The sequence below is a fragment of the Rhodnius prolixus genome, unplaced genomic scaffold, assembly GCF_049639745.1.
Source record: "Rhodnius prolixus isolate KJV_2025 unplaced genomic scaffold, Rpr scaffold_8, whole genome shotgun sequence".
Taxonomy (NCBI): domain Eukaryota; kingdom Metazoa; phylum Arthropoda; class Insecta; order Hemiptera; family Reduviidae; genus Rhodnius; species Rhodnius prolixus.
In genome coordinates, this window is record NW_027411593.1 from 27,535,064 (window position 1) to 27,561,228 (window position 26,165).

General features: G+C 31.0%; 2 protein-coding genes across 5 annotated transcripts; one reads left to right on the plus strand and one right to left on the minus strand.

The window, feature by feature from the left end:
• Positions 1 to 931: 931 nt before the first annotated feature.
• LOC141451075 (uncharacterized) lies at positions 932 to 14,496 on the plus strand. Its single transcript, XM_074122125.1, has 3 exons — positions 932 to 1,214; positions 8,908 to 9,492; positions 11,157 to 14,496. The coding sequence occupies exons 1-3, from the start codon at positions 1,209 to 1,211 to the stop codon at positions 12,297 to 12,299; spliced, it is 1,734 nt and encodes a 577-aa protein (XP_073978226.1). The 5' UTR covers positions 932 to 1,208; the 3' UTR covers positions 12,300 to 14,496.
• Positions 14,009 to 26,022, minus strand: Hgsnat (Heparan-alpha-glucosaminide N-acetyltransferase). Of its 4 annotated transcripts, XM_074122132.1 has the most exons (14): positions 26,006 to 26,022; positions 25,345 to 25,406; positions 21,876 to 21,936; positions 21,428 to 21,569; positions 20,934 to 21,174; positions 20,554 to 20,710; positions 19,527 to 19,634; positions 19,354 to 19,450; positions 19,128 to 19,283; positions 17,342 to 17,463; positions 15,679 to 15,848; positions 15,409 to 15,595; positions 14,356 to 14,468; positions 14,009 to 14,236 (listed from the first exon to the last, which is right to left on the minus strand). In XM_074122132.1, exons 4-14 carry the CDS (start codon positions 21,560 to 21,562, stop codon positions 14,055 to 14,057), a joined length of 1,668 nt encoding a protein of 555 aa, XP_073978233.1. In that variant the 5' UTR covers positions 21,563 to 21,569; positions 21,876 to 21,936; positions 25,345 to 25,406; positions 26,006 to 26,022; the 3' UTR covers positions 14,009 to 14,054. The 4 variants fall into 4 exon arrangements, with proteins under 4 accessions (XP_073978233.1, XP_073978232.1, XP_073978230.1 ...); XM_074122131.1 differs by lacking the exon at positions 26,006 to 26,022 and having other exon boundaries at positions 21,428 to 21,630; XM_074122129.1 differs by lacking the exons at positions 25,345 to 25,406; positions 26,006 to 26,022 and having other exon boundaries at positions 21,428 to 21,630; positions 21,876 to 22,034.
• Between the last annotated feature and the right edge of the window lie 143 nt (positions 26,023 to 26,165).

The window sequence follows — 26,165 nt, forward strand, 5'->3', positions numbered from 1 at the left end:
ATATCTTGACAGGTAAATAGCCTACGACGCAATTTGGATGATCGCTAAATCGTGAACCCCGCACATGAGCCAAAAGCTCCGCCTCTTGAATACAGGTAAATAGGGAACAAAAGGATCCTCATCCTGTTTTTTTGTTACCAGGCGCGCCACTTACTGCATAGTCTAGCCTAACACAATTTATGAATTCGTTATTGATTGAGTGATGTCTAATAAAAGACATTTACGAAGACTAATTCATACTATATCTTCTATTAGTTCTTTTAATTTCGACATGGCCTCAAAATAATCCAAACTTCTTGCAGTTTACGAAATATTTTAGTTTTAACTAAAATAGCAAAATTAACTGCCGATGGTCACTAAACTGAAAACGCATGATGAATATACTCGTCATAACACAAAATTTTACACTTTTTTTCATAACGAATATCTTCGTCGTAAACAGTTAACTGGTTAAGAGAAACGAATCTGAGTTTCGTCCCGCTGGTTTGCAGAGGATCCCCAGCTAGTACCATTTCGTGTAGGAACGTTCGCCCAAGAGTTAGTTAACGCATTCGTTTTGCCCACGTTTTGGCCTTGTTTAATTTCTGTCCAGAAAGATCTAAGAGTGCTCAAATTTTTGTCAAAGCCTCTCACCAGTAGAGAGTATTTCACTGTCTTCACGAGCACATTTGTTTGTGCAAAATTTTGGAATAGCGGAAACTAATAAAAATTAAAAATGGTATTTAAAATGTAAATATGTTTAAATTCTTGAAGCTAAATATATGCAGAGTTTAGTCTATACACTCTCTAAGAAGAGAAGATACTCTGAACATAGAAAAGACAAGAGCCGCTAAAAGATAAAGTTTCATCATCCCCACCCTAACCATATGTATTATGAGTAGACATTTAAATGGAAATAAAGCAGAGTATCAGTGATAGCGAGCGATACCTAATAGGCCAGTACTACTAAGTAGTGGAGAGTATCTACTAGGTCTACCTTATACAGGATGTTGTAGTGAACACCAACAACGGCGTGGTAGAGGCTGGTGGAAGAAGTAGGGTGCGGGGTCAGTGGCACACTTACCTGCCAACGTTCTGTCTTGGTCCCATGTCGGCTTCTACTCACCTTTCTTCCAATCAGTCTACATCGTGTCCTTGACTTAGACACTAACTCTTCAGACCTCGGCTACACCTTCGCTGCTTTCTTGCTGACACATCTTTAAGCCATTATGAGGGTAAGTATTATTCTATTCATTCAGCTTCTTTTTTTTTTCTCTCTCTCTTGGTTACTAACATTTTCTTTAATCTTGATTAAAAAATTTTCAAACTTGAGAGAACCTAATATTTAATTACTCCCAAGTTTGTGACTATTTGTTACCGCTCTTTGAAAGTAGCAATATTTAGGATTAATTTTCTCGGTCCCGAACAGTGCCGGTAATATAAACAAAACTTTTTTTCCAGATAACTTCCGTTCTGCAAATGTGAGTTTAATTTTTGTTTGTTTGTTTTTTTAATCAAAAATCTCAAAAAAGAGAAGCAACCTTTTCTTTTTCTTTTTAATTTTCTTTCAAAACTTTTTTGAGTCCAAATATTAAAACAAAGTTTCTGCAAATAATTTAGTTGGTCCGCGGTAGCAATTTTTGTTCTTTTTTTATTTTATTTTATTTTTTGCCCTGTCAGCTATGCGGATATTCTTTAAATTTTGCTTTGTTTAGCTCTATCGTTTTTATTTTAAAATACTTTTTCAAGGCAATCAAGTTTTTCTCCTGATCTTGGCCTTCTCTAAAACTACAATTTCGTGGATTTTATTAAAAGACATTAATATTTTACTAGATTAAATTCTTCGTTATTAATTCTACTAACAAGATAAGCTTTTATTCCACCTAAACTAATCACATAATTGGGGCTATTACTTTAATAATATTCATTTTTAATACTTTATGCAGGAGTAAAATCATTAATTAGTTTACTTGCATTCTCGAAATTTGAATACAATACGAAATCCAATTGCACCACAATACAATAAGAACAATGGAAATTGAGTACAATGCAAGTTGTAATCAAGTTTGTGAGACAGAACTGACAGATTTGCAAAAAAACTCAAGTTTTTTTGAATTTTCTTTTAGACTACTCAATGGAAATTGAGTTCCATGCAAGTTGTAATCAAGTTTGTGAGACAGAACTGACAGATTTGCAAAAAAACTCAAGTTATTTTGTATTTTCTTTTAGACTACTCAATGGAAATTGAGTTCAATGCAAGTTGTAATCAAGTTTGTGAGACAGAACTGACAGATTTGCAAAAAAACTCAAGTTATTTTGTATTTTCTTTTAGACTACTCAATGGAAATTGAGTTCAATGCAAGTTGTAATCAAGTTTGTGAGACAGAACTGACAGATTTGCAAAAAAACTCAAGTTTTTTTGTATTTTCTTTTAAACTACTAAAAAGAGTTTTATTAACTATTTTTCCTGAGATTTCCCCTGGGAATAAATGTTGGGGGTTCTCAGATTGTAAATGTTTACGCAAGGTGTGTGAGTATTTTGACGTGTATATATGCCGCAAAATAACAGAATAGTTCAGAAAAGTTGCAAATTGTTTAAATTTAGGGTAGTCCTTAGTGCTGGTGCTATTGACATTCTAACTTCAGACTTTTTGGTGTTACCTTATGGAGAAACGATTATATGAAATTAATTATTCAGGAAATGCCCCTTAAAGACACGTTGAAGTGCTACCACCAGCAGGATATTAAGTTGTGTTTTAAGAACTTATAGAATTCAGAATTTAATGGAAATCGTGTTACCATAAGTGCAATTTGAGGAATAAACTTTAATGTTTTTGGAATTATCTCCAAAACAAAAGAAATTGTTCTAAGGAATTCATTTATTTTAGAAATCACATTAATCAACAAATAGATCTTCTGTTTACATTTATTTAAAACAAACATGTCCTATTTTGATGAATTTCTAGGTCTACAAATAAACATCATTTTTAAAAGCAGCTGGATTAACTACCCGTGTGGTCTTCAGTTTAGCCATTTGTAGAAAATTATTTTGAGAAGCCTGTACATTGCCTGCAAGTAATCCAAACTGGCCAAACATATGTTCAAAGAGGTCTAAGAAGTGTTTTGTGCAGTACGATGCATGGGTCTTTGTGCGGAGTCCGGTAGTTAGTGGGAATAGTTGTTTTTTAGTTGGATTTATTCTTGATGCAGTTATGTGTGGTTATTTACAATAGTTTAGTGTCCCTAAACTATATTTTGCTTCCTGGGTAGTTTAATAGACGGACGTGTCCATTCCTGAATTTACCCAAAAAAAACTGATCATTTTTACCTCTGTTTTAGAGTATTCAGCCGTAGCTTCAATCTTTAGAACTAATTTTGTTTAATTTTGTAACGAGTTTTCCGATTTTGGTTTTAAAATTGATCCATACATTTAGTTTAATTCCTTGTAATTATTTGTTCTATCATTATTAAACTTTTCCCATGAAGTGTACATTAATACTGATTCTTTATCAAGATTATATTGTAGAACTATTTATTTCTATTTCACATTTCTAATATTAGACTAGTTTACTATTTAAATAAACTTTTCTTCTCTTATTTTATACCAATTTTTTTTTGCCTGTTTTCAAAAAGCGATCCAAAAATTTAGTCCGACATGTTGGTAACTGCCTAGTAATAAGTAGGTTATCACACTCCTATTTCGTTTTCCAGAGAATTGTAATTTCAAAACGATCAAATCTAATAAACGCATCACCAGTGTAGAGTAAAACTTGATATTATCAACAACAAGAAGTTACAAATTGCGCAAAATATAATAAGTTTTATCCTAAATGGAGTTTAATAGATCTTCTTTTCGTTTACTTCTAATCGTGTTTCGATCCTATGCGCCCATGATATCATGGATCGGAGCGGAAGCACACAAGAAGTGGTCTTCACTAATTTTATAACTAATAAAATATAGCTACACAGAAGATTCGAACTGGAAATCTTCCACTTACAAAAACTCGCTTGTCAACAACTGCAGCAACAATACCTGATCCAAATACAATATGTATCATTGCTATATATAAATTTAAAAAAAAAAAAAACTATGTAATGTTAGCAAAACTTAAATATGTTTTGATATACCGAACTTGAAAAAAGTTTATAAATTAGATCCTATAGAATTGTAAGAGAAAATCATGTTTACGCCATATTGTATGTCACATTTTTAATGTTACGAATTCAAACTATGCTCTGAGTCAATTTCTGCACAAAAGTTAATAAACCAATCCCTAGGAAGGGATGAAAATCCGAAACTAGTTAATAGTTTGAAAACGAACACACATGCTGAGGAGAGATAAAGTTATTTTTCCAAGATGTTTACAAATCGAAAAACCTGATTTTCATATTTAAATTCAGTGTAAACTTTTCTTTAAATTTGTCAGAATGCATAGAAATTTTGTTTCATTTTTTGCAGTATCATTCCTACCAGACTCTGAAATCATTCTAATAGAATAATGCGCTTTATTTATAAGCAAGCGTAAATTAAAGCCCAAAAAAATTAAACTATAACTTAATTTGAAAGTTAGAAGTTATTTTGTTGTGTGGTTAGAAGTTAAAAAGTTGCTGCCCGCTTTACAGAAATGGAAGTACGCTTCGGCTAGAAAGTGGAGATTTGTATTTGTGAAGGAACATGTCAGTGACCGGCCCCGTTGGTTCCAAAGAAGATCTACTCTTGGCGTATAATGTATTAAACTAGAATATGTTATTTATTCTTCTTGTTTATTAAAAAGTTAACACCTTAATATTAATAAATTACATAAAAAAATTTATTAAGGAATTTACTATTTTAAATCGCAAAGGTTTCAAAATTTGAAATAAGAAATCTATTTTAAAAAAGTTAGTCCATTATGGGGATCTGATTGGAGTGGTTCTAGTAAATGAATAGTTGAACGGCCAGAATTTTCGGAAAGTGAAGTGACCATCAGCTATTTAGTTTCGGACATGATATATTTAGGGGAGTTGCTCTTACTTTCAAAATACGCGGGAGGGGCACGGCCGCAAGAACATGGTCCGCCAGGCAAATACAGTTTAGCGCAAAGAGAGGGAGTGAAGGGACGTCGTCGTACCGCTGCTTGTCTGGCTCTCTGCATGAAGAGCGAAAGAAACACACGAGCATACAAACCAAGCTGACAACCTGTTGATCTGGATTGTCCAAGTGTGCGTGCGGTGGATTGTGGTCAAAACAGGTTCACCAGCTACCATGGCGAAAGTTGCAATCTCTCTTCAACATCAAAATAGTATATTCTTTACAAACTTAACTAAAGTGATTTAAAAATCTGAGCTGAAAAGAAAGCGATCTGTTAATATTTGTATCAAATTCGAAGCAGAAAGTGCCGGGTGCGATCTTTAGAGAAGTCAAGAGAGTTTGAGATTGTTAACAGCCTAAAATTTGTTTTATAAAACTATTGATCAATTATTAACAAACTTGCTGTTTACTTTTTATTATTAAAAATACCTTCATAACATTATTAATCCAATATTTTAACTAAAGTTTACTGAATTCTAAGATTTGTCTCCACACAATGTTATTCTGTTACCCTATCCCCTAATGATATTAAATGAATGTTCATTTAAACCATTACCAATTGTTGTTAGAGAAAATTCATTACAAAAGTTCCATGGACTTTAAGAAGTTTAATCAGTCCATTTCTCTTGACTTCTTTTTTTTATAGACGCGTACACTCAGAGGTCCTTAGCACTCCTGGTCACTTCTGGAGCACTTCTGGTCTCCGAAAGATGTTCTCTTTGTTTGAGATAGTAATTTCCAACATCGGAAAGTGAACTAAAGATGCTCCAAGGAAATGAAGGTACAAAGAGGCCAGCTGCTTGGAATTAAATTCAAGGCCTCCGTGTTCCAAAATTAGTGCATTAAGAACTGAGCCTAATTGCATACCGATATTACGTTAATCTTCAGGATTTAGAGTATTTTTACATATGTTACGTCTATTTAAGGCATTTAAATTGTAAACTTTGACTGTAAAGAAATAATACTGTCCAGAAGCACAGAAAAAGGCTCTAGGCATCAATGAACTTCGGTGTTGAGCGGCTTAAATAATGGTAATGAATAGCAAGGGATTAGCTATGCGGATTCCGTGGATTCCCACGCGGAAATCCCGAGTTCAAATCCAGCTGCCGGCTCTTAGATTTTAACTTTCCCAGGAATTTCTTATAGTTTACCTTAATGTTGCTATAACGAATGAATTCTGTCTGGACGCCGAGAGAGTGCCAAAAAATGAGGCACCCAAAATTTAAAAAAATAGTAATAATAATATTAGAGAAGGGATTAGCTATGCGGATAGCATACTGGACTCGCACGCGGAGGTCCCGGGTTCGAATCCAGCTGTTGACCCTTAGATTTTCTCTTCCTAGGAGCTTCTTACAGCTCACTGTCCGATGATGGACAGTGTTGTCTGTAAAGAGAGAACACTGTCCGGAGGCCGGCAGTGCACTGAAAAAAGCTCCGGATGCCAATAACCTTAGATGTTGACGCGCCTTAAATCATAAATAATAATAATAATAATAATATTATGCAATAATAATAGAGAAGGAAGAGATTTGCCAATGAGAATTCGGATTCGAGTCTCTGAATTTCTCTCTCCAGGAGCCGTTGTTGTTTGCGGAGGTAGTATATCACATTGTTAAATTTAACAAGAAATAATGGGTTCATAACAAGTTGGTTCAACACCCTTATAAAACGAGTAAAATATGTCGATTCATAAGGCAATAGTTTTTAAAGAAAACTGAATATTTAGTAAAAATTCCTGGCTTTAAAGAAAATGTAGCGATTAGAATTATAATGTCGAAGGAAAAAGTCTTGTTAGTTTCCAGATCAGATAAATCTTTTTACGCAACTGCTCTAAAATGCAATTGTCGTGTTAATTAAGGCCGCTACAATTACGTATTAAAACTGTAAATATTTTTAACTGATGAAACAGAGCATAATGTGTAAAGGGGTTGTAAAGTCAAAGTCATTTTGATCATTGTGTTATGTTATGACACACATGTGATGTATAATGATGAAGTTCACTACTGTAACCTATGTAATTTCATTTCTGTAATGGTATATTTGATTTTTTTTTTGCTCGTTTCTTAAAAACAAATAATATTTTATTCACAAATTTTATTAATATTATTTTAGAATTCGTAGGCCTTCAAAATATACAATACATTATATTTATATTTAATAGTATATTTTTGTAAAAGTTCTTCAATAATATATATAAAAAGGTATTCATACTTCTACGTCTATTCCAACTTTACAACTCTTCATTTGTGGCTAAACTTTAACAATGGTTAAGATAACAATGTATTAGAAAGAAATATAAGCCCAAATTTTATTTAAAGCCACCTTTTAATTCAGGAGCTTCGTACTGATAAAAAAAAATCTGATTTTAATCAATCATTTTAAAATTATCACAAAAAAACTAGAAAAACTGGCTTAGCAATGCAAAACTATAATTTTTTAAAGGTCACAAATATTTATCGTTGCTAATTTCTTTTTCTTTTTTGGCATTTTTAAATAAAAAACCTATTTATGGTATATTAAGAATTTAGAAAGTTGATTAAATGAACAAACAAACAGCCGCTAGTAGAGAATTGTGGCTTTTTTTAGATTTATTTCTTTACATTAGTAGTAATTAAGTCCAATTATCCAACTCTTATTTATGTAGATCGTAGATGTATATCAAATTTAAATTAAACGCTCAGTCTTTTGAAAAATGACAGAAATAAAGTTCCTAATTCAATTATTAAAGTTATTATTTAAGCAAAAATGCTACAATACTTTATTTTCTCTTACAAAAGTGAACAAGGGTATTCGGAAACAACATATACAAAAAGAAAACTTTATATATAGAGAGCCGCACCTAGAATTTGGTTTGGGAAAGGGGTTTTTGGTTTGAAAAGTAAATTCATGATTCCCAACTCGTAATATTTATTGAGGATACAGACAGCTCTTTTGAAGCGAGTGGTATCATTCGTACGATACTAAACGTTTGTAGAAAAAACAACCTGAAGGACGAATAACTCTAGCCTGCCTAAATCTTGACATCGCCACCATAAGTGCTGCTACAAGCAAAGCGTGGGAGTCCAGAGTTTTGGCTTGCCTATCCGTTGATTGCGCCCAGTTTGAACCGATTCTTTAAAAAAAAATTACGTAATTTTGACAATAAACTGAAATTTGTTTTCCATATTTTAAATTACCATAACTTTTGAAAAACCTAACCGATTTCAAAATTGTTTTTTTTTAGGAGCTCAAATTCTATAAAAATATGCAACAAAAAATATAACGTTCCATTTGAAAAACAAAAGTTGGATGCCGTATCTTGAGATACAGGGGTTTAAAAAAATGGGTCAATCACTGAAAATAAACTAGACTAAAAATGATTAAATATGTGTTTTTTATTTTTTCGAAATTTCCCGCCGTTAAAAAAAAGTGGGTGGAGCATATAACTCTGGTCACCCTGTATAAGGCATTCCCGATAAATTTGAAAAAGACGAATGTATGGCTGTGAGATCGACTCTAAGAACTCATTCTTTTGACCCTCTCAAGATCATTACGTTTATTTAAACTGACAAGGACTGGAGAGTACTCCATATTGAGGGTGCTACGTAATTTATATGTAACAAATAACAATGAAGTAAAAGAAATTCGTAGATTTGTAAATTTGTAGATATTTTTCCTTTCTTTATTTATTTAAACTAAAAATATTTAATCCAATAAGTTGAAAAATTTTGGTGCATCCCATTGGCCCGTTAGTTGCTTGAATCATTGTCTTAACAAAATTAGGAAGTGCTATGGTATTATCAGAAAGATATCAACTCCATTTTTGATATTTGTAGAGGACTATTGGTATAGTGACAATGTTTTTGATGATGTTTCAGATGATATTGCTGGTCCCATGTCTGTTCGCGCTGAAGCTGGCCGAGGCAGGGTATTACAAGATTCGACCGCCCCCACCGCCTCCAATTCCTCCAGCGTCAGTACATTATGGTCCTCATCCTCCTCCACATCACTCGTCTTCCTCTTTCATATATCCACATCGGTCACCGCCGCATGCTCCACACCATTACATACCCCATGTACCCTATCACCATCATTCTTCGCCCAGAATACCACACCTACATAAAACTGCCTCCAGAGAATTTCACAGGCTACCACCATTTCACCCGCCGCCAAAAATAAATCATCAATGGAAAACCTACAACACATTCAGAGCTCCAGTAATCAAAGAGACATTCAACCCTCCTCCTGCTGTCACCTACCATACACCTTCTTACATAAAGGACGACGATAAAGGACCAATACATACAATTCCAGCACCAAATCTTGGACCAGCTGATAAGCCAAGTATATTTCAAAATGAATTCCATTTCCAGCAGAAGAAACAAGATCCAGAAGCGGATCTTGTGGCAATATTGAAACATGGAATACATCAGGTTAACATACCTCACTCTCCTGGTTATCAGGTAAAACTTTCTCATTTATTTTAGCCAAAATTAAGCAAACTTTTAGCGAACTTGATCTCATTTAAATGCTACAGAATTTAGTGAGGTTTGATTATGTTCAGTTTTCTACATAGCCAATTCTTAACAACTTCATTCTGACCAATACTTCCCGCTTTACAAACATTTAGCAGCAAAAAATAAAAATAAATATATTATAGAAAAAATTATATTAGTCGTTCTTTAAATTTGAAAAGAGAAATAAATTTAAAAAAAAAAAAAATTCTTATACATACAAAAAGTATTTTTAATATTCTATCTGCTATCAATCAATAAATCAATCAGATAATAAAATAAACAGAATTCAATATTTCTTAATTTCCAACTTACTTGGGTATTGACCACAGTTCACGAAAGAGAAAGGACCCTCTTGGCCCATTATAGTTTTATTTTTGTTCACAGTAATTATAAAGTAAGCTCATTCTTCTCAAAAGATGGTAGCTCTAAATATTTCAGACGCAAATAATTTAAAAAAATGCGTCATAAGAAATCTTTACGTTAGTTCGAAGTATTTTAGATTGTAGCGATTAAATCCTTTGGAGGTTGGAGCGTTTGGTTGAACCCACCCCTCTATTCCATACGCCCAGATGGGTTTCAAAATAGTAGTATAAATCAGTCTTTTAACTTCTTAAAAGATAGTGTCTGTTTAGTTCTGTTCTTTTAAGTCTAATGTGGGGGTTCCAAGAAAGTTTTCGGTCTAAGTAAAGCCGAAGGTAGCGGGCAACATTGCACTACTGATAGAGGTGTTAAGTTATAGTAGACTGGAGGAAGAGTAATGCGACGAAGATGGTGATGTTTTGTGTCTTAGTTTCATTAAACTTTATAGCCCATTTCTTGAACCACTGTTCTAATGAGAAGAGATGAGATTTTATGTCTCCAACCTGATTATACACACTGACCTTAACATTCCTTTTGTCACCCAAGTTGCTAAAACACGATACAGAAAACTCCACTTCAGCCTGCAATCTCATATAAATCCTCTAGCAAAAAATCTTTCTTCTAGAACTCTTCCTGACAACACGCCAAGACGCCTTAAGAGACAGTAGCCTCGTGATCTCCTCTCAAATGAAGAGAGCGACTAACCATATAATTTTTTGGAGTGTCGCCACTGGGTAACTTCTCCACTCATTTACTTCGACTGTTCACTGTTATCATTGTTACTTATAGCGCTAACGCGCTGATTGTAGCACAATAAACGCAAAAAAAAAAAATCTTTAACTCTTGTATTTATATGAATAATCGAGTTTATAGATTATTTTTTATTTTATCTTACTAAAATAAATGTTTTGGTAATCTAGAGAGACATAGGGGTTATGTCTGCAGAGCTGGGTAATATACATATATTTAATGTCATTTTCATTCTCTTTATTTCTAGCAGGTTAAACACCAATCATCAGAGGGTTATTAATCAGTAAATGCAGAGAATTTTATTTCCTCTTGTAATGTCAAACGAAAAAGGGATTCATACCACTGTTATGGATAATAGCTTCTTGGCTGAAGTGAACAGGACCCTTATCTTAATGATCAAAAATAATCAATAATTATTTCTACACTATAATTTTTTCATTATTATTGTTATTATTAATATATTATTAACTAATTTTAACGATTAATTATTTATTTTTCAGGTAACCGAAGATCCTACACTGCACAATGCACAATCTGATTCCCCATCATATTTTGCTCCCGATCCAGACCCAAGTGTTCCAACAGTCAAAGTACCCACAACAACCGATCCACATTCATTACCAAGCAACGGTCAAGTACCATTAGACTTGTACTTACAACAAGAAGCCGAAAAAGCGGAAACAAGTGCCCAAGTAGCCCCGACAGCACAACAATCATCAACTGGCGGAGGTGTTGGTGATACATTAACAGCACAAGATCTTTTTAATCTTCTCAATTACCAGCCAAGCAGTACGGTAAATCTTATACCACAATCTCAACTACAGCAGCATCTATTACAGCCGAACATACAGTTTTATCCTCAAGGAATATTAGTGCCTCAGTATCAAACATCTGATCTCGCATTACAACAACAATCTCAGCAACAATTCCAACCACAGTATCAAACGTTTAACTATGATGAACGTACACAACAGGGTGCGTACGGCAGTAACAGTTTTCCATCGTCCAGCATGAGTATTCAGATAAATAATGGCGATCTCAATGCACATAATGATCTATATGATTCAGCTTTCCTTGACAATAACGTTGCTGGTAGTGAGAGAGATGAAGTCTATCACAATGAGATTGTCCATCCGCAGACTGGTGCCAAAATTGGTGAAAAAAGAGACGAAAAATCCATCAGTAAAAGTCAATTAGTGAGCAGTAGCACAAAATATGGGACAAAAACTACTCAACAAAAAAATGAGCACAAAACACCCAGCGAGACAAATGCAGTTAATACCCCAAAACAAGAAGACAATTCGAAAGCACAGTTTGAAATATCTAATCCAGAAGTTCAAAATGAATCAGCCAGTAATGAAAACAGTGATTCCAAAACAGAAGAATTATTGAAACCAGATGATAATGTTCAATTGCAAAAATCAATTAAAATCTATGAAAGTAGTTTTACAGCAGGAACGAATAAGGAAAGTCAAGAAGATTTAAGAGAAACTTATGAATATAACAAAGGATATCAAAAAGCAAAGAAAAACGGAAGAGGTATTGTTGTGGGACAGGTAATTAATGATACAATAAACCTGCAGAGTGAAAGTGATCAGGGAGAAATCCCATTTGGAACACGTATTAGACCAAAAAGATACTAATTGTAATATTTATAAATTAGATTAAAAAGAACACAAACTCCCTTGTTTCTGGCTTTAATAATTTATATTTTGTAAAAAGACTGCGTGTTACTTTTTTTGTTATTGTTATAATGATTGCAGATCATTTTGTATATTTAAAAATTATTTCATATCAATATTTTGCAAGTATTAAATATTAGATATGAATAATCGTTTTGTAGCAACATTTTTTATAGTTTGGATTGCGTTCTTAATTGCTGACCAAATTTTTCAGAAAATTTAGCATCAACGTTTAAAATAATTATCTCGCAATCAATTCTTTCTTAGCTTATTTTTTAACCTAAACTAGGTAATAATTGGAAAAACTGAAACAACATTTGAAAAATTCCCAGAATCAGAATAGAGAATTAATGTTTTGATAAAATTCGGGATGGATAGTATCTAGAAGATTTTTGAGCTGAAAAGTGTGTTTATGTGTTTCATTTCGTCCATAGTGCAATGAGCTTCGTCAAAAGTTGTTGCTGGTTTGAGTTCTAGATTCTAACAAGAACTGTAGCAGTGCAAGAGTGCAGACAATGTGGATATCTGCTATTTTTCACAGTACTGTGGTTCCTGACAAAGCAACCACTCTTAGCAATAATACATGGCCAAAATAACTCTTTAACGCCAATAACTCTAATCAAACTGTAAACGCGAAGTCCTGAAAATCTGAAACGATAAACCAAAAAATCGTTAAATTTTTATGAAAGATAAGAATGGTTAATCCTTTACTGAAAATGTTTAACAAGATTTTCTGAGAGAATTTTCTTTTGAAAACATATTTCTTTTTAAAAAATCAGAAAATAAGTTTTAAAATAATGGAACACAACAAAAATTTGCAGAAGTTACCTTAAAAAAACTGCTCAATAAAAATAGTACATCTTTGTTGGATGCCATTTCTGAAGATTTAAGGTCAATATATTGTTGCTCAAAATAGTTTCTAACAAAAATGTATAATTAGTATAAGATAAATAAATAAGCATTCAATAAGTGAATTTTAATTTAAACCAGTTCTTAATTACAACACTTTTTGATCAATTAATTTTTCATTTGTGATTATGCCTAAATTTACTTTGATCCAATAAAGAGAGCATACGTTTAATATTGGTTTTATCGGGACGTTTCCTTATTATGCAATTTTAAAACAAATTTCAGAATTTTTAAAAACACTAGAATTTTCGTTGGCAAAATCTTTCAAAGTAAAATTAACTGTTTTACTCCCTAATTGAGGTGCATCATGCATTAAATTGTGCACTTATCACGAATAATTGTTAAATATATTTATATTTGTAATATAGTTACTAATACTAGGATATCATCGACTTCTCTCTTTTAGATAACGTATTATAATTTCATAAAAATGTTAAGTAGCAATAGTGGAAAATACACAAATTAAACTTATACTTGTTGCATCGTAAGATATGATTGTAATTATATATTTCAATATTAAGTTGCTTCGTGCAAAACTTGCTTTATATTTAACTGTAATATTTTTTGTTCTTCATGATATTTACTGTTTATACTATATAAGTACAAAGAACGATTTTAAGTCTACGCCATTAAAGACTTCCCTTATTCAAATTGAAAAATTTCTCGAGAAAAAAAAATTAAGAAGAAAGCTATAAGGTTTTTATAATTAAAGATATCAAGAAAAATAATAAAAGGGTGCTTTAAGAAACACATAAACGATACACAAAACACAATCAGGTTTATTAAAACAAAAACATTTGAAATCAATCATAAAGCTAAATAAAACTTATTTTTATGCATCCAGTAAGATATTAAGATCCACAAAAATGTACCCCAAATTGCTTCAACAGTTAATATTAAATGCGTATTCATTCTTCCATATCTGAAATGCCAGGGAAATAAATTCCAACATAATTCATGGCCAACGTACAGTAAAATAGCATTCATTCCTGCAAATATAGAATAGCTTCAAATTAATCTTTATAATAATATTTTTATTTACCACAAGTGACTGTGCATATTTTAAATGTAGTATCTATACTTCGAAAAATTGGCAAACTCTTCTTACCAGGATATTTGAATGGGGCTCCGCTCCATAAATTCTGTTCGTCTATGATAAAATTGAAGATAGTAAGTATGAAAAATCCCAGTGAAGATGTTACGGCAACATAAGATAACGACCTTAAAAAATTCAATAATTTAAAGCAAATTTAAAAACATCTGATGGCATAATATGAATTCATACTAAAAGAAAATTAATATGTATTTTATTTCCATTTCATCTGGACTCCAGTGTTACTGTCGTTACAGGCAGCACTACACATCACCAGATTGTGAGGTGTAACAAGCTCCTAAGAAAAGGAAATTTAAAAGGGGGATTCGAAACTGAGATCATCACGTGGGAATTTAGTGCGCTAACCACTGAGCTAAAACGTTCCCTCCTCTTTTAATTATTACCTTTATTATTTAATAAAAAATAATAATAATTGGGTACAGATTTACATCTTTTTACATAATGTACAAAAATAATACATTCAGTTCTACAACACAAAGATAAAAACGAGACACAAAAGAAGCTTTTTTTATCACTTTTATTTCTGATCCCTCAGTAATTCCCGAAATAATAATTATGTTGTTTTTTTAATACCGTATTAGGAACTGAATTTTTTGAATAACTTAAATTAAGGTATTGGATTATGATCAATACATTTAAAAAATTGATTCTTTAAATTTATAACCCAAAAAAGTGTCCAGTTTGAAATATTTCACAAAGGTTGGAGCGTATCAATTGCTTTAGACAGGATTTTTTTTAGTTTTTAGAATTAAAAATCATTTTAAAACAATTGCTTGAAACTGCAATAAATTTTATCTTTTAGAATTAAAGCATAATTAACTTGTGTTTGAATTTTCTGAAGATTTGACAAGAAAAACTAAATAATTTTCACCTATGTTTCCATATTTTTATTATCTTTTCAAAGCAAAAATTGTTGGAAAACGATTTGTACTGCAGTAATCGTACATCTATGCTCAGTTGATTGGTTAGGATAACACACTCCTCGTACCTCAAATAAACAATTCGATTGCTTAAAATCTTTCAAGAAAAACAAAAAAAGTTAATTACCATAAATTCTTATTTAAAGGTATCCAACCACCTTCTTGTCTTGCCTGGCACAATACCAAACCAGCAATACCAAATATTGCACCCCAAATTAGCCATCTCTTCATCCTTTGTTTCCATTCTGGATAAGTAATAATAATGCAACCTGCTATCACGCCTAAGAAGACTTGGAAAGTGGCGAGTAGGCAACCTAAAAAGTTAAAGTTAATTATTTTATTTTTAAAGCATTCTAAAAATAAAAATTTAAAAAGGAAGAAATGAGTGAGTACTTACCAAATATTCCTTCAGGATCAAAAGGCAAGGATTTATAGATTAACTTTGATGTCGGATTGTGATAAATATGGTTCATACCTAAAACCAACTTATCAACATAACCAGTGATTCCTCCTGTACAATTTTGATAAATACCATTGTAGTGGATTCCACCAGGTCCTATATATCCTCTGGAATCACATTGAAATTGTACTTGTACTTAGTTTTTAAATTCAAGATATAAAGAAATGGTATGAAATTCAATTCCAAGTTCCCATCATCTATTATCAAAATTATTTTCTTTAAAAAAATTAATTATTTTTCTGTAGGCTTAAGATGGAGAGCCAAAAAATTTTATTTTTCTGTTGGTCTTTATTTTGATAAAATTTGAATGTGCAATAAAAATATTCAGTAATGAGAAGTCTGTTAATGAACTTCAAGTTAATGTGGGGTTATATCAAATGATTATTCAAGAAAATATAGAGTATGTTGAAGTTGTAAAAGGATGGATTTCTCCAAAAGATACTAATGGTACGATCTAATCTTCTTTAAGATACCAAAAACAGTCTATCAGTATTTACAGGCCTGTCAATGCAAAAATGCATAGGCTCGGTGAAGGACTATTCTACAATGTACATGAAATTATCCACTCCAAGTTAAAGAGCTTTAAAATTATGGTAGGTCTTTCAACCAATTACCAGAGGCTATGTAAACATAAAAGCCTAAGTGGGGCAGTTGTCTTTGCATGCGCGACTTTCTTTACTTCACACTTCTAGTGAGGAAAATATTCCTCAATTGAATCGTCCTTGGCAAAGAGCTGATCGAAAGACCCCCCACTCAGATCGCTTTAAGACGTCTCTGAGGACTAAGTGATGAAGCCTAAAGTAACTTAACACGATAGAGTGTTCAAAAGATCCTTTGAGCAGAGAAATTAGAAAATTAATATTTTATAAGTGTTTTAATTTTTCTTTTTCCATTTAAAAATGAAATTAGGTAGAATTTATACATATATTTACTTTAAAAAATAAAGCACCATATTAACCACAAGTGAAACATTATGTATTTACAAGTACTATTTAATGTTTCAAGAATGAGAAAATTTCTATTTACAAAAGGCTAAGGTGGAAGAATATTTATAAAAGTGAACAAGTAGAAAATCTCAGGGTTTTTTTTCTATTTAGTTAGAAAGATGGAAGTAAGGCAGTGAAACTTCTTTTATAATCTTTGAAGCACTTTAATTTAAAAAAATAAATAAATAAATAAGCATCGCATTATATCTTGCCCTTATCTGAATAAGAGTTAGAAAGACTTTTTTGAAAGTTTACATTTGAATAATTAATAATTTGTGAAGTATATTAAATTACAAAGGCAAGAACATAATGGAGCATTCTCCATGCAATATTCCCATGTAAAGGGACCTTAATTTAAATGATTCAAAACTAGATGAATTAAAACAAAACAATTTTTGAAATACTTGAAGTTGTAGGTTTTTAAAAGTCCAGAAGAAAAGAAACAAAAATCATTCTACTAGATTGGTGCCCTCTGAAGTTTCATTGCTTACGTTATACTCAGCAGAGTAACCCATTAAACTAGTTTAACGTGCATTTTAGATTTGCAAAGCCCAAGTACTAAAGTATTATTATTATTAAGATAATTGAACGACTATTATCAAAGTAAAACTTACGTTGGACATCCAGGCAGTGGAAAATAGAAGGTTAAATAAAGATGCACAGCAACAATAAAAATCATAATAATCCATATAAGAGAAAGATTAATTAAGTCTTCACTTCCTTTTAGTTTTTTTACCTGTATTTCAATGTGTATATATACATTATGAATAATCAATAATAATAATAAAAAAATTATAATTTGCAATACTTCATTAAAAATAAATGGAATGAAGCACTTATTGAACTTCTTCGTGACTGTTAGCAATTGAGATCCTTTTCTTAAAGGTAGAGTTAAACTTTCAACAAATTTATTCTCTTCATCAAAGTCGATAGAGTTACGGTTATAGAGCTGATAATTTTTATTAAATCTTTGAACTGTTTTATTTGTAATAAAAAGTAAGTTGAATAATTCAAATATTTATATAGTAAATGTGTAAATAATAATAATAATAATAATGATGTGTGCCTGTAAAATCCAGGCCCTGAAAAATGATAAATTTGTCAAAACATTGGCGATAAATTATGTTAAATTTTGAAGATTTTTCGCTACCATTAAGAAAAGAAAATGTGTAAATGTTTGTTAATAGTTCAATTAAAATCATTCCTAATATTTTTTATAGTCCTGAATATAGACCTCTCTTAATTATGTGCAAAGACTGATAGTAAAGAAAAGCATAAGTAGCAAAGCAATAGTGATTATTACTTAATGCCGTTAACATAGAAACATTATTAATGTGTGCACATTATAAAATGATCTTTCTTTTAAACTATCTATTAATAAAGAAAATAATACATAAATTTAAATTTGGTTAAATAAAACATTAAACGAATTGACCTACTCCTGAAAATGTACATTCAATAGATCCATACTAGTATAAATATATTTCCACATGACATCTTCAATGATACTGCAGTAAACACTACAGGATTATACTCGTATATACCCTCACCACCGAAACCATAGGATTTTTTTGTTTGTTTAATTCGAAATTTATTGAAATGAAATTATGAGAAAGCAACTCTGTTGTTTTTATCATTCACACTATGAATAAAAACGGAAAAGGTGCCCCAGAATATGGTTTGAAGAAAGAGAAAGCCTTACAAGAGCGAGGACTCGACTAGAAGTCCAGAAAGTGTTCGGTTATTGAGTTTAAAAAATAAAGATAGGGAAGCTGATGTGGTTTTTAGAAAGGGCCCCCTGCTAGACAGTTATCTCTAAAGGTGATGATGATGGTAATGAACATGGCAAAAATAATTATTTATCGGTTTTAAAAAACATTGCTAAAGTTAAAGACTGTGGAGCAGACTGACTGCCTTAATCAAGTCTCTAGAAACCATATTTTTCAAAAATGATTATTAAAAGCGTTTCTTTTATTCTGATGTTCTAAAAATATGAATTATCATAGAGATTACTCGGATAAATAACCTTTATAATCTCAAGACGACATATTGTATTTCATTATTCTATGTTTGATGTAAGTTTGCTATAAAATGATTAATTTGTACAAAAGTGAAAAGCTAAATAAATATACAAAGATTCAAAATAAATGAAAGAGGAAAAAGCTCAGAACTGATACTAACAAAGAAAATTGTAGATAACTGCTAGGTTTTGTAGTTATCGCTGTATTGTGACTGAACAAATTAAAAGATGAAAAATAATAATTTTAACAAGCGCATCAAATAGATGGCTACCACAATTTAATTATTATTTCCAATAAAAAGGAATGTTTACTAAAACAATAATATTCGTATTTCTGAGAGAATGTTAATAATTGATGTATTCTTCAAATTTATACTTACGTTGCTATTAAGCATAAACAATGTTACAAGTACTGCAGTGATAAAGTATGAAATGGAGAATCTTTGAAGTACACCAAATATTCTGAGTGTAGAAAGTTCCGGACCAACGTCAACCGTGTTCAATGCTATTCCCAGCAAAAATAATAGTACAGATCTCTAAAAGCATTGATATTAATTAACTATAAAAGGCAAAATTAATAATCATCAATAAATTTTATCACAGTACCCTTAAAACAGAAGAGAGAATTTTCAACCTAGTAATTTCTTTGTTTAATTGTGATTTAACAGAAATTGGAATACACACACCCATGATCCACATGAACCTGTAATTTAAATTAGTAATTAAAAGAAAGTAATGATTAAATAAAAGTATTAGAAAAAGTCAAAATATTAGTAGACCATGGAAATAGTAGATCGGCCAAATGTAGACCGTTCCAAGTGGTATGCTGTAAGATGCTGTATCCCCCGGCTCCATCATTCACAAATATCATTAGCACAATGCATAATCTGTAAATAAATGGAGAAATGAATTACTTGAAGAAATAAATTTAGATCTTGCTATTTTTTTTTTTTTAAGTATATTAAGAATTTTGTCATTTTAAAATGAACTTATCATAAAATCAAATTATCACAGAAATTGACAATTAGCATTAATATTGTAAAGAACAGGTAAAGCGAATGGCATGTTAACTTGAAGATAAATATATTCAAATGAATAATTTTCAACCCTGGTTTACTGATAGACATTTTCTAAATGTAAGGGAAACAAAAGCCACGGTTAACGGTACTTTATAACTTATGTAGGATGAGAAAAAAGAAACCTAGGAAAATTGCAATGAGACCATCGATTCGCGATATCCGGCAGCCGTTTGGATGTATATAATAATGTTTACGGCATCGGGGATGGCGTTTTCGCCTGCAATTTCCAAATCGAGGAATCGGAAAGCACTAGTTTTCTAACAATCGGTTAGCCAAGGAAGGCTCAATAAAAATACTGACGCAAGCCCTTTGAAGTTCAAAACATTTAAGAGAATACTTTAAACGAAAGTGTTTGAGCCATTACATCCCTGCTGCCTTGTGGAATTTTCTGGGTGAACCAGTCTTCGCATACCCCAAAACAAATCGGTGGTGTCCAAGAGTATATACCGGTTTGGAATAATAAACTAGCTAGATCTGTCATCCTTGCAAAATATTCATATGCAAGAAAGTTATTTGTTTTCATGAGCCACAATAGATCCATTGGATGGCGATGGCGTAGGTCTTTAAGGCCGCCCTGCTAGAATTTGCATCCATTCCCGACCATGACCCCTAATAGTGAAAACCTCTATTAAAACAAAAATTGTCAACTTTCTTGACATCATCCATGCAAATTAAGAAATTATAATAATAATAACACAAATTAAGAACAGGTGAATAAAGACTTTACCCTCTAAATGTGTCTATGGCCGTTACCCTTTTGTTTTTCACAGTTTCTATTTGTCCTTCTTCATCGCCTTTATGTTTTTTACATAAATGCCTGGTACAGCAAACTATTGAATAAAATAATGCTAGCGTAAATAGGCACAAAATGATGATCAGTAATGCTAAAAACAAAAAAGCAATAATCAAACCTCAAAGAATAAACAACTGAAAAGTAAATATAATAATGATAATAATACTTTTTTTTTTGTAAAACAGTATTTATGCATGAAATTTCGGATACTTAATAATAATAACATTCCGTTAAAGCGTAATTTACAATAATAAAAATACTAACACAGTAGTGCATTTTAAGAAAGAGAAAGAGAAAACAAATGTTTTTCTTACATAGATAAATATTTACTGGATCTTTAACAGTAGTTAATATACAAGTATTATTATTTTGTTCTAATTCATATACGCCAAATTCGCCAAAATTTTTTGGTCTGACTTCACAAATATAATCTTGATTATTTTCATCAATTATTTTGCTAGTAACATTCTTATAAAGCCTCCAATATAGTTTATTAACTGTTGAAACTTTAAGTATTGATGAGCCATCAAATTTATTTATATAAGTAAATGGGCACTGAAAACATTAAATAAAAACAATAGTATTAATAATGAAAACTGTCCGGTAGGACAGTTGTATAAGGGTTGATAAGGTCATTAGTGATTAGTAGTAGAATTATAAAATATTCTATCAGAAGTTATTTATGTTTATATCAATCATGGAAGCTCTAATTATTAAATTTATAAAAAAAAAGTAATGTTCATAAAGAGATAAGATTATTATTATTAACTACATTAATATGTTAAAAAGGTAAATAAATAAAGATTACCCTGTAACACTCGTCTGTTAGTCCATATAGATAAACTGGGCTATCAGTTGTAATATTTAAATATGCTTCATCAACGTTTAATTCTGTCAAATCATAACTACCAAAATATCTTCCAGGATTTTCCAGCCATGACATTGTATGCCTGTCCGTTGATAATCAAAAGACAATGGAAACAAAACTCAATATGTTAGGATGTGATATTACTGTAAAATAAACGTGATACTGTATGAAACTGCATATGGGAAATGAATCGGTAACCGTCCTTGAGCATTCAATGGAATAAACAGCATTCTTTTATAATTATAATAATAATAATAATAATAAAAAGATACTAAAACCATTTTAAAAAATCTTGAACATGAATTTGCTTTAGTCAATCTATATTGTTATGTTAACATAATGAAGTTAGGTGATTATATATAAAAAAGAGTATTAAAACATTTAATACCTGTATAGAAATTCCAGAAATGGACGGGAAAACAGTAGGTGAACAGTGCACCTTCTTCAGGCTAGGTCACAAACATGTTTGGATTACTTTCTTTATTCAATACTGCCAGATAACTTTCATATTCGTTACAGTGGGGAGAACGTTAAATGTTTGGAAATATATTATGCAATGACCAACACTAACTTGTTTTTATTCTTCTTGATTTTCTTCTGCTTTTTTTTTTTTTCTTGTTTTCTTTTTTTAATTACAGAGCGTCAACATCTGTGGTCATTCTGGCGCCGGAGTTTTCTTCAGCACACTTACACCTCCAGCCATTTTTCTTTCGTTACAGAGAATACTTCCATCTGAGAGCTGAAAGGAATGGAAACCGGCATTTCCGCCTGGGATCCCAAATTCAGTTAAGTCTGAGCAAGTTCAAAGACAGCTAAATCTTTCCCTCGTCTTCTTTAATTTTTATTTATTTTTTACTATTAAGTAGTTTTAAATAAAATTGAACAGCCTAAAATTTTGCAAATTCTTTACGATACAGAAATAAAATCATTGAATAATTCGACAAATCAATACACACAAAAAAAAAGAAGCTGTTTCATCTGAAGTATTCTGATTAACAAAACATTCAAAAACCTCTCTTGTACGTGATTCCTTCTTTTATTAGTTACATTCTGGTAGGTTTTTATTCTTACTGGCATGGAGCCAGAACATTATAGAAACAATTACTATTTTAATTGATGTTATTTGGAAAAATTTGTGGGAAGTTGTTAAAAAAGACATAATGTCGCATGACGATGTACATTTCTTTTGGCATACTAATGCTGAAGGTTCTACATAATTAGTAAGATTTATTAATCAATAGCAATAAAGAATGTTACTTTCTCTGTTTCAATGAGGGTGTACATATAAATGGTATTATTGGGAACGCTAGCTACTCTTCTGAGAGTGTACTTCAGATGAATTGATTAGAGTAGAAATTAGAGAATAAGGCGCTGTCCAGTTACTTCGTAGAACTTTAGAATTTGTTTGACTAGTTTCAGTTACAAATACGATCAGCGAGTAGTGCAGTTTGAAAGATACTAAGTGGCCAATAGTGTGTCGTAATAGGTCAGTAATGTGCTATTATGTCTGTATTCTGGTGTGATTGAAAGGTGGTTATAAATACTTGAAAAGATCCAGCCCAGTTTGTCGAATAATCTTGTTGTGCAGTTTGTGACTTCGTTTCTATCTAGAAATAGTTTCTGACTTGGAATCTCGTACTGTACAACATTCAAAAATTGATGTATGTGTAATAATCCAACTCTTATATGCATAACTTTAAGTTCTTATAAAATTTTCGAAGCATAATTTTCAAGAGAAACTTTTCCAAGATTTTTTTAATAAGAAAGTAGATAGTACGAATTTAAACGTTATAATATTTAAATTTATATTAGTGATTTCTAAGTTTATCTAGAGGTACCGCTAACAAAAATCCTTTAAGTTTATTACCTGATTTTGAAAGAACTGAAAAGGGGGACTGGTTTAATACAATTTACTAATTCTATTAAGATTTAGCCTATTATTATTTAGGCTATGAATCGCCTAAGGATTAGTATAGGAATTGGTTTCTACCAGAGATTTCATCATTTCTTGAGGCAGCCAGCATTAGCCTTGACGACTAGAGAGTAAAAATATAATTGACCTGAGCATTAACATGGGGGTTGACTCCCTACTTAAAGTAGAAGAAGGCAAGTTCTTCAGTTGAAAAACAAACAATATTGATAGCGCAAGTAGTGCTTTGAATTAGCTAAGATTCACAGATTTTTTTAAATTTAATGTCGAAATTGCCCTACTCAGCCATAATTTGTTGGTCATAGGAATGGCTAAATACCTATAAATGAAATAGGTTGGTCTGCAGGGGTAGATTAAAATTGAGAAAGAAGTCCCCAGCTAGACAGAACTGCAATATAATGCGAATATGTGAATGGACAGTGGTTGAAATTCCAGTCATTATTGGCTAATTTAAGAAATGAAACAGAACAAGTTACCTTTTTTATCAATAAGATTTTCAACAAAATTTAACTTGGCAGCATTTCACCAAGAATGAAAAATATGTTCCACATTTTTCACTTTCTCCTCCTCTGCGGTATGTAACAGAAAGTATTATTATCATGCAGATTTCCTATTTTAAGTTCTCACCGAGAATATCCGTCCCCTGACACCAAAAAAGTGGTTTTTACAGATTGGTCTAATCGTTTGTTTGCAGGGTATAACTAAAAAAATGGAAAAATCACCGAGTTCTAATTAGCTATTTCAAATCAATATCACCATTCGATTCTTTTTTGATAAATTTAGTCAACTGAAAGTGCACATGTATATCTAAAAGTTTAATTTGAATCATTCTCTGAGGAAAATGCTTCTTGAGATCGTTCTGAGAAAGAGATGGTATAAGCTCCATTTTAAAGTGCCCAAAAATCCAAATTTGAAGACATCGCTTGAGTCAAAGTGCCACTTTACTGAATAAGTTTCGGGTATTTTTAATGATTTTTCACATTTATTAGTGAAAGCAAAAAGAAATCATCAAGTAAATTGCGGCAAAAGAGAGTCTTACAATTGTTCCACGCCAGAAATTAATTTTATTTTAATTTTTTTCACGCCTGATACAGATATGATTTATTATTTTATTTTTTTTTGGAACATTGATTTTAAGGGATACGAGAGAGTAGTCAAAAATTGTTTTGAATAAGTTTAAATGAAGAAAATATTTTAAGTAATCAAAAAATTAGGAAGTTTGAAATGAATAAAATGAAAAGTTAAGGATCAACATGTAAAGTACTCATGTACAAGAATTTCCACTCAGGTATTTAATAAATAAAATATATCATTATATTTACCACTTCATTACACAATGAATAATTAGAGAGTGTATAATTTATGCAATTATGAATATAATTGAAAGTAGAAGCGACTTTGCATTAATTATGTAAATTTTGGAAAAGTTTTCATGAAAAAGTCATCTTTTTTTACCGAGCTCTTATCAATCCATTTCATTTAACTAAAAATGTAAATTAGCAAATGTAAAAACTGGAAATTATTATTTTTAATACTAATTGATGTCAATATTTTCAAAGAAATCTGTTTTCCAACATAAATTATTTTAAAAAATTGTATTAATTTGACTTAAAAATTATTCATGAGATGATCATAGCTAGACAAAGAGGGAAGATAATTATATCTACAGACGAACTACTCGGTTTTAAAAAAATTCTAAACAATAGTTTCTAATTTATAAAAGTAAATTTATTTTAGTAAAATTTATAAATGCTCAAATATTATGTTAAACGCTTGGTCCTTTGACGGTGCTACACTCTTACCACAATCTCTTCAACTTTTAAGATCCAACTAGGTGTATTGTTAGTTGCGGCTTAAGTTTCAAATTAAAATTAGCTATTTATTTTTTATGCATTCATAAGTAAATCATAGAAGCATTGTAATTTACCTTCAAAAAGTTATAAAGAGATTCCAACTTCTACGTTTGACTTTGAATCACATTAAGATTTGCTAGAAAGAAATAAACATACTCGTTTAATTAAAAATGGAATTGATTATATACTTTAGAAATTATAAATGTATGAAGTAGATGAATAAGTAATCTATTAAATATTATTCGACTGAATAAGTATAAAAAACAATTCATTTTCCAAAATACATTTATTGCCAAAAAATAAATGGTTACCTAACAGCTAAGTTTCAAAATTATCTATACAAGTAATAATTCAAACGTAATTTACCTCGTACAATTTGTTGTCAATACATTTTACTAAAGAAAAAATCTCATTATGAAGTTTTAATTATCATTATAGTTTACACCTACTCCAAAAAACTGTAAGAAAATGTTTTCTGAAACTATAAGGTGAAAACCAGTAGGAATAGAAGCAAAAAAAACCATTAACTATAAGCTCATTACTCAAGTATCGCCCTAACTAAATTTGTATTCACAAAATTATTGATTCTAACATTATTTAAAATCTAGAGTTGTTTTTTTAAAGCTAGCTACAACTTATTCAGTGTTTTCATATTATAGAGTTAATATAAATGTAAATAGTGGTATTTAGTGATATTTGGATGATAAAATGATGCTAAATACATAAATGACTTACTGAAAACAAGACAAAAATAACTTGAGTTAGTTGTTAAGAAACGTCACGCCTTTTTTTTCTGTAAAACTGTTGTAATGAATGCAAACTTGGTACTGAAGTGGGAGTTGATTCATGAACAGTTTTATGAATATTCATTTGGTTATTAATGGATACAATCTTA

Coding starts and splice junctions, on each gene's coding strand:
- Hgsnat (XM_074122132.1), bottom strand. CDS start 21,562: ATGTCATGGCTGGAAAATCCTGGAAGATATTTTGGTAGTTATGATTTG. Junction 19,635..20,553: donor GCCATAGACACATTTAGAGG/GTAAAGTCTTTA, acceptor ATTTATTTACAG/ATTATGCATTGTGCTAATGA. Junction 19,284..19,353: donor TTCTCTCTTCTGTTTTAAGG/GTACTGTGATAA, acceptor CAATGCTTTTAG/AGATCTGTACTATTATTTTT.
- LOC141451075 (XM_074122125.1), top strand. Junction 9,493..11,156: donor CTCACTCTCCTGGTTATCAG/GTAAAACTTTCT, acceptor TTTATTTTTCAG/GTAACCGAAGATCCTACACT.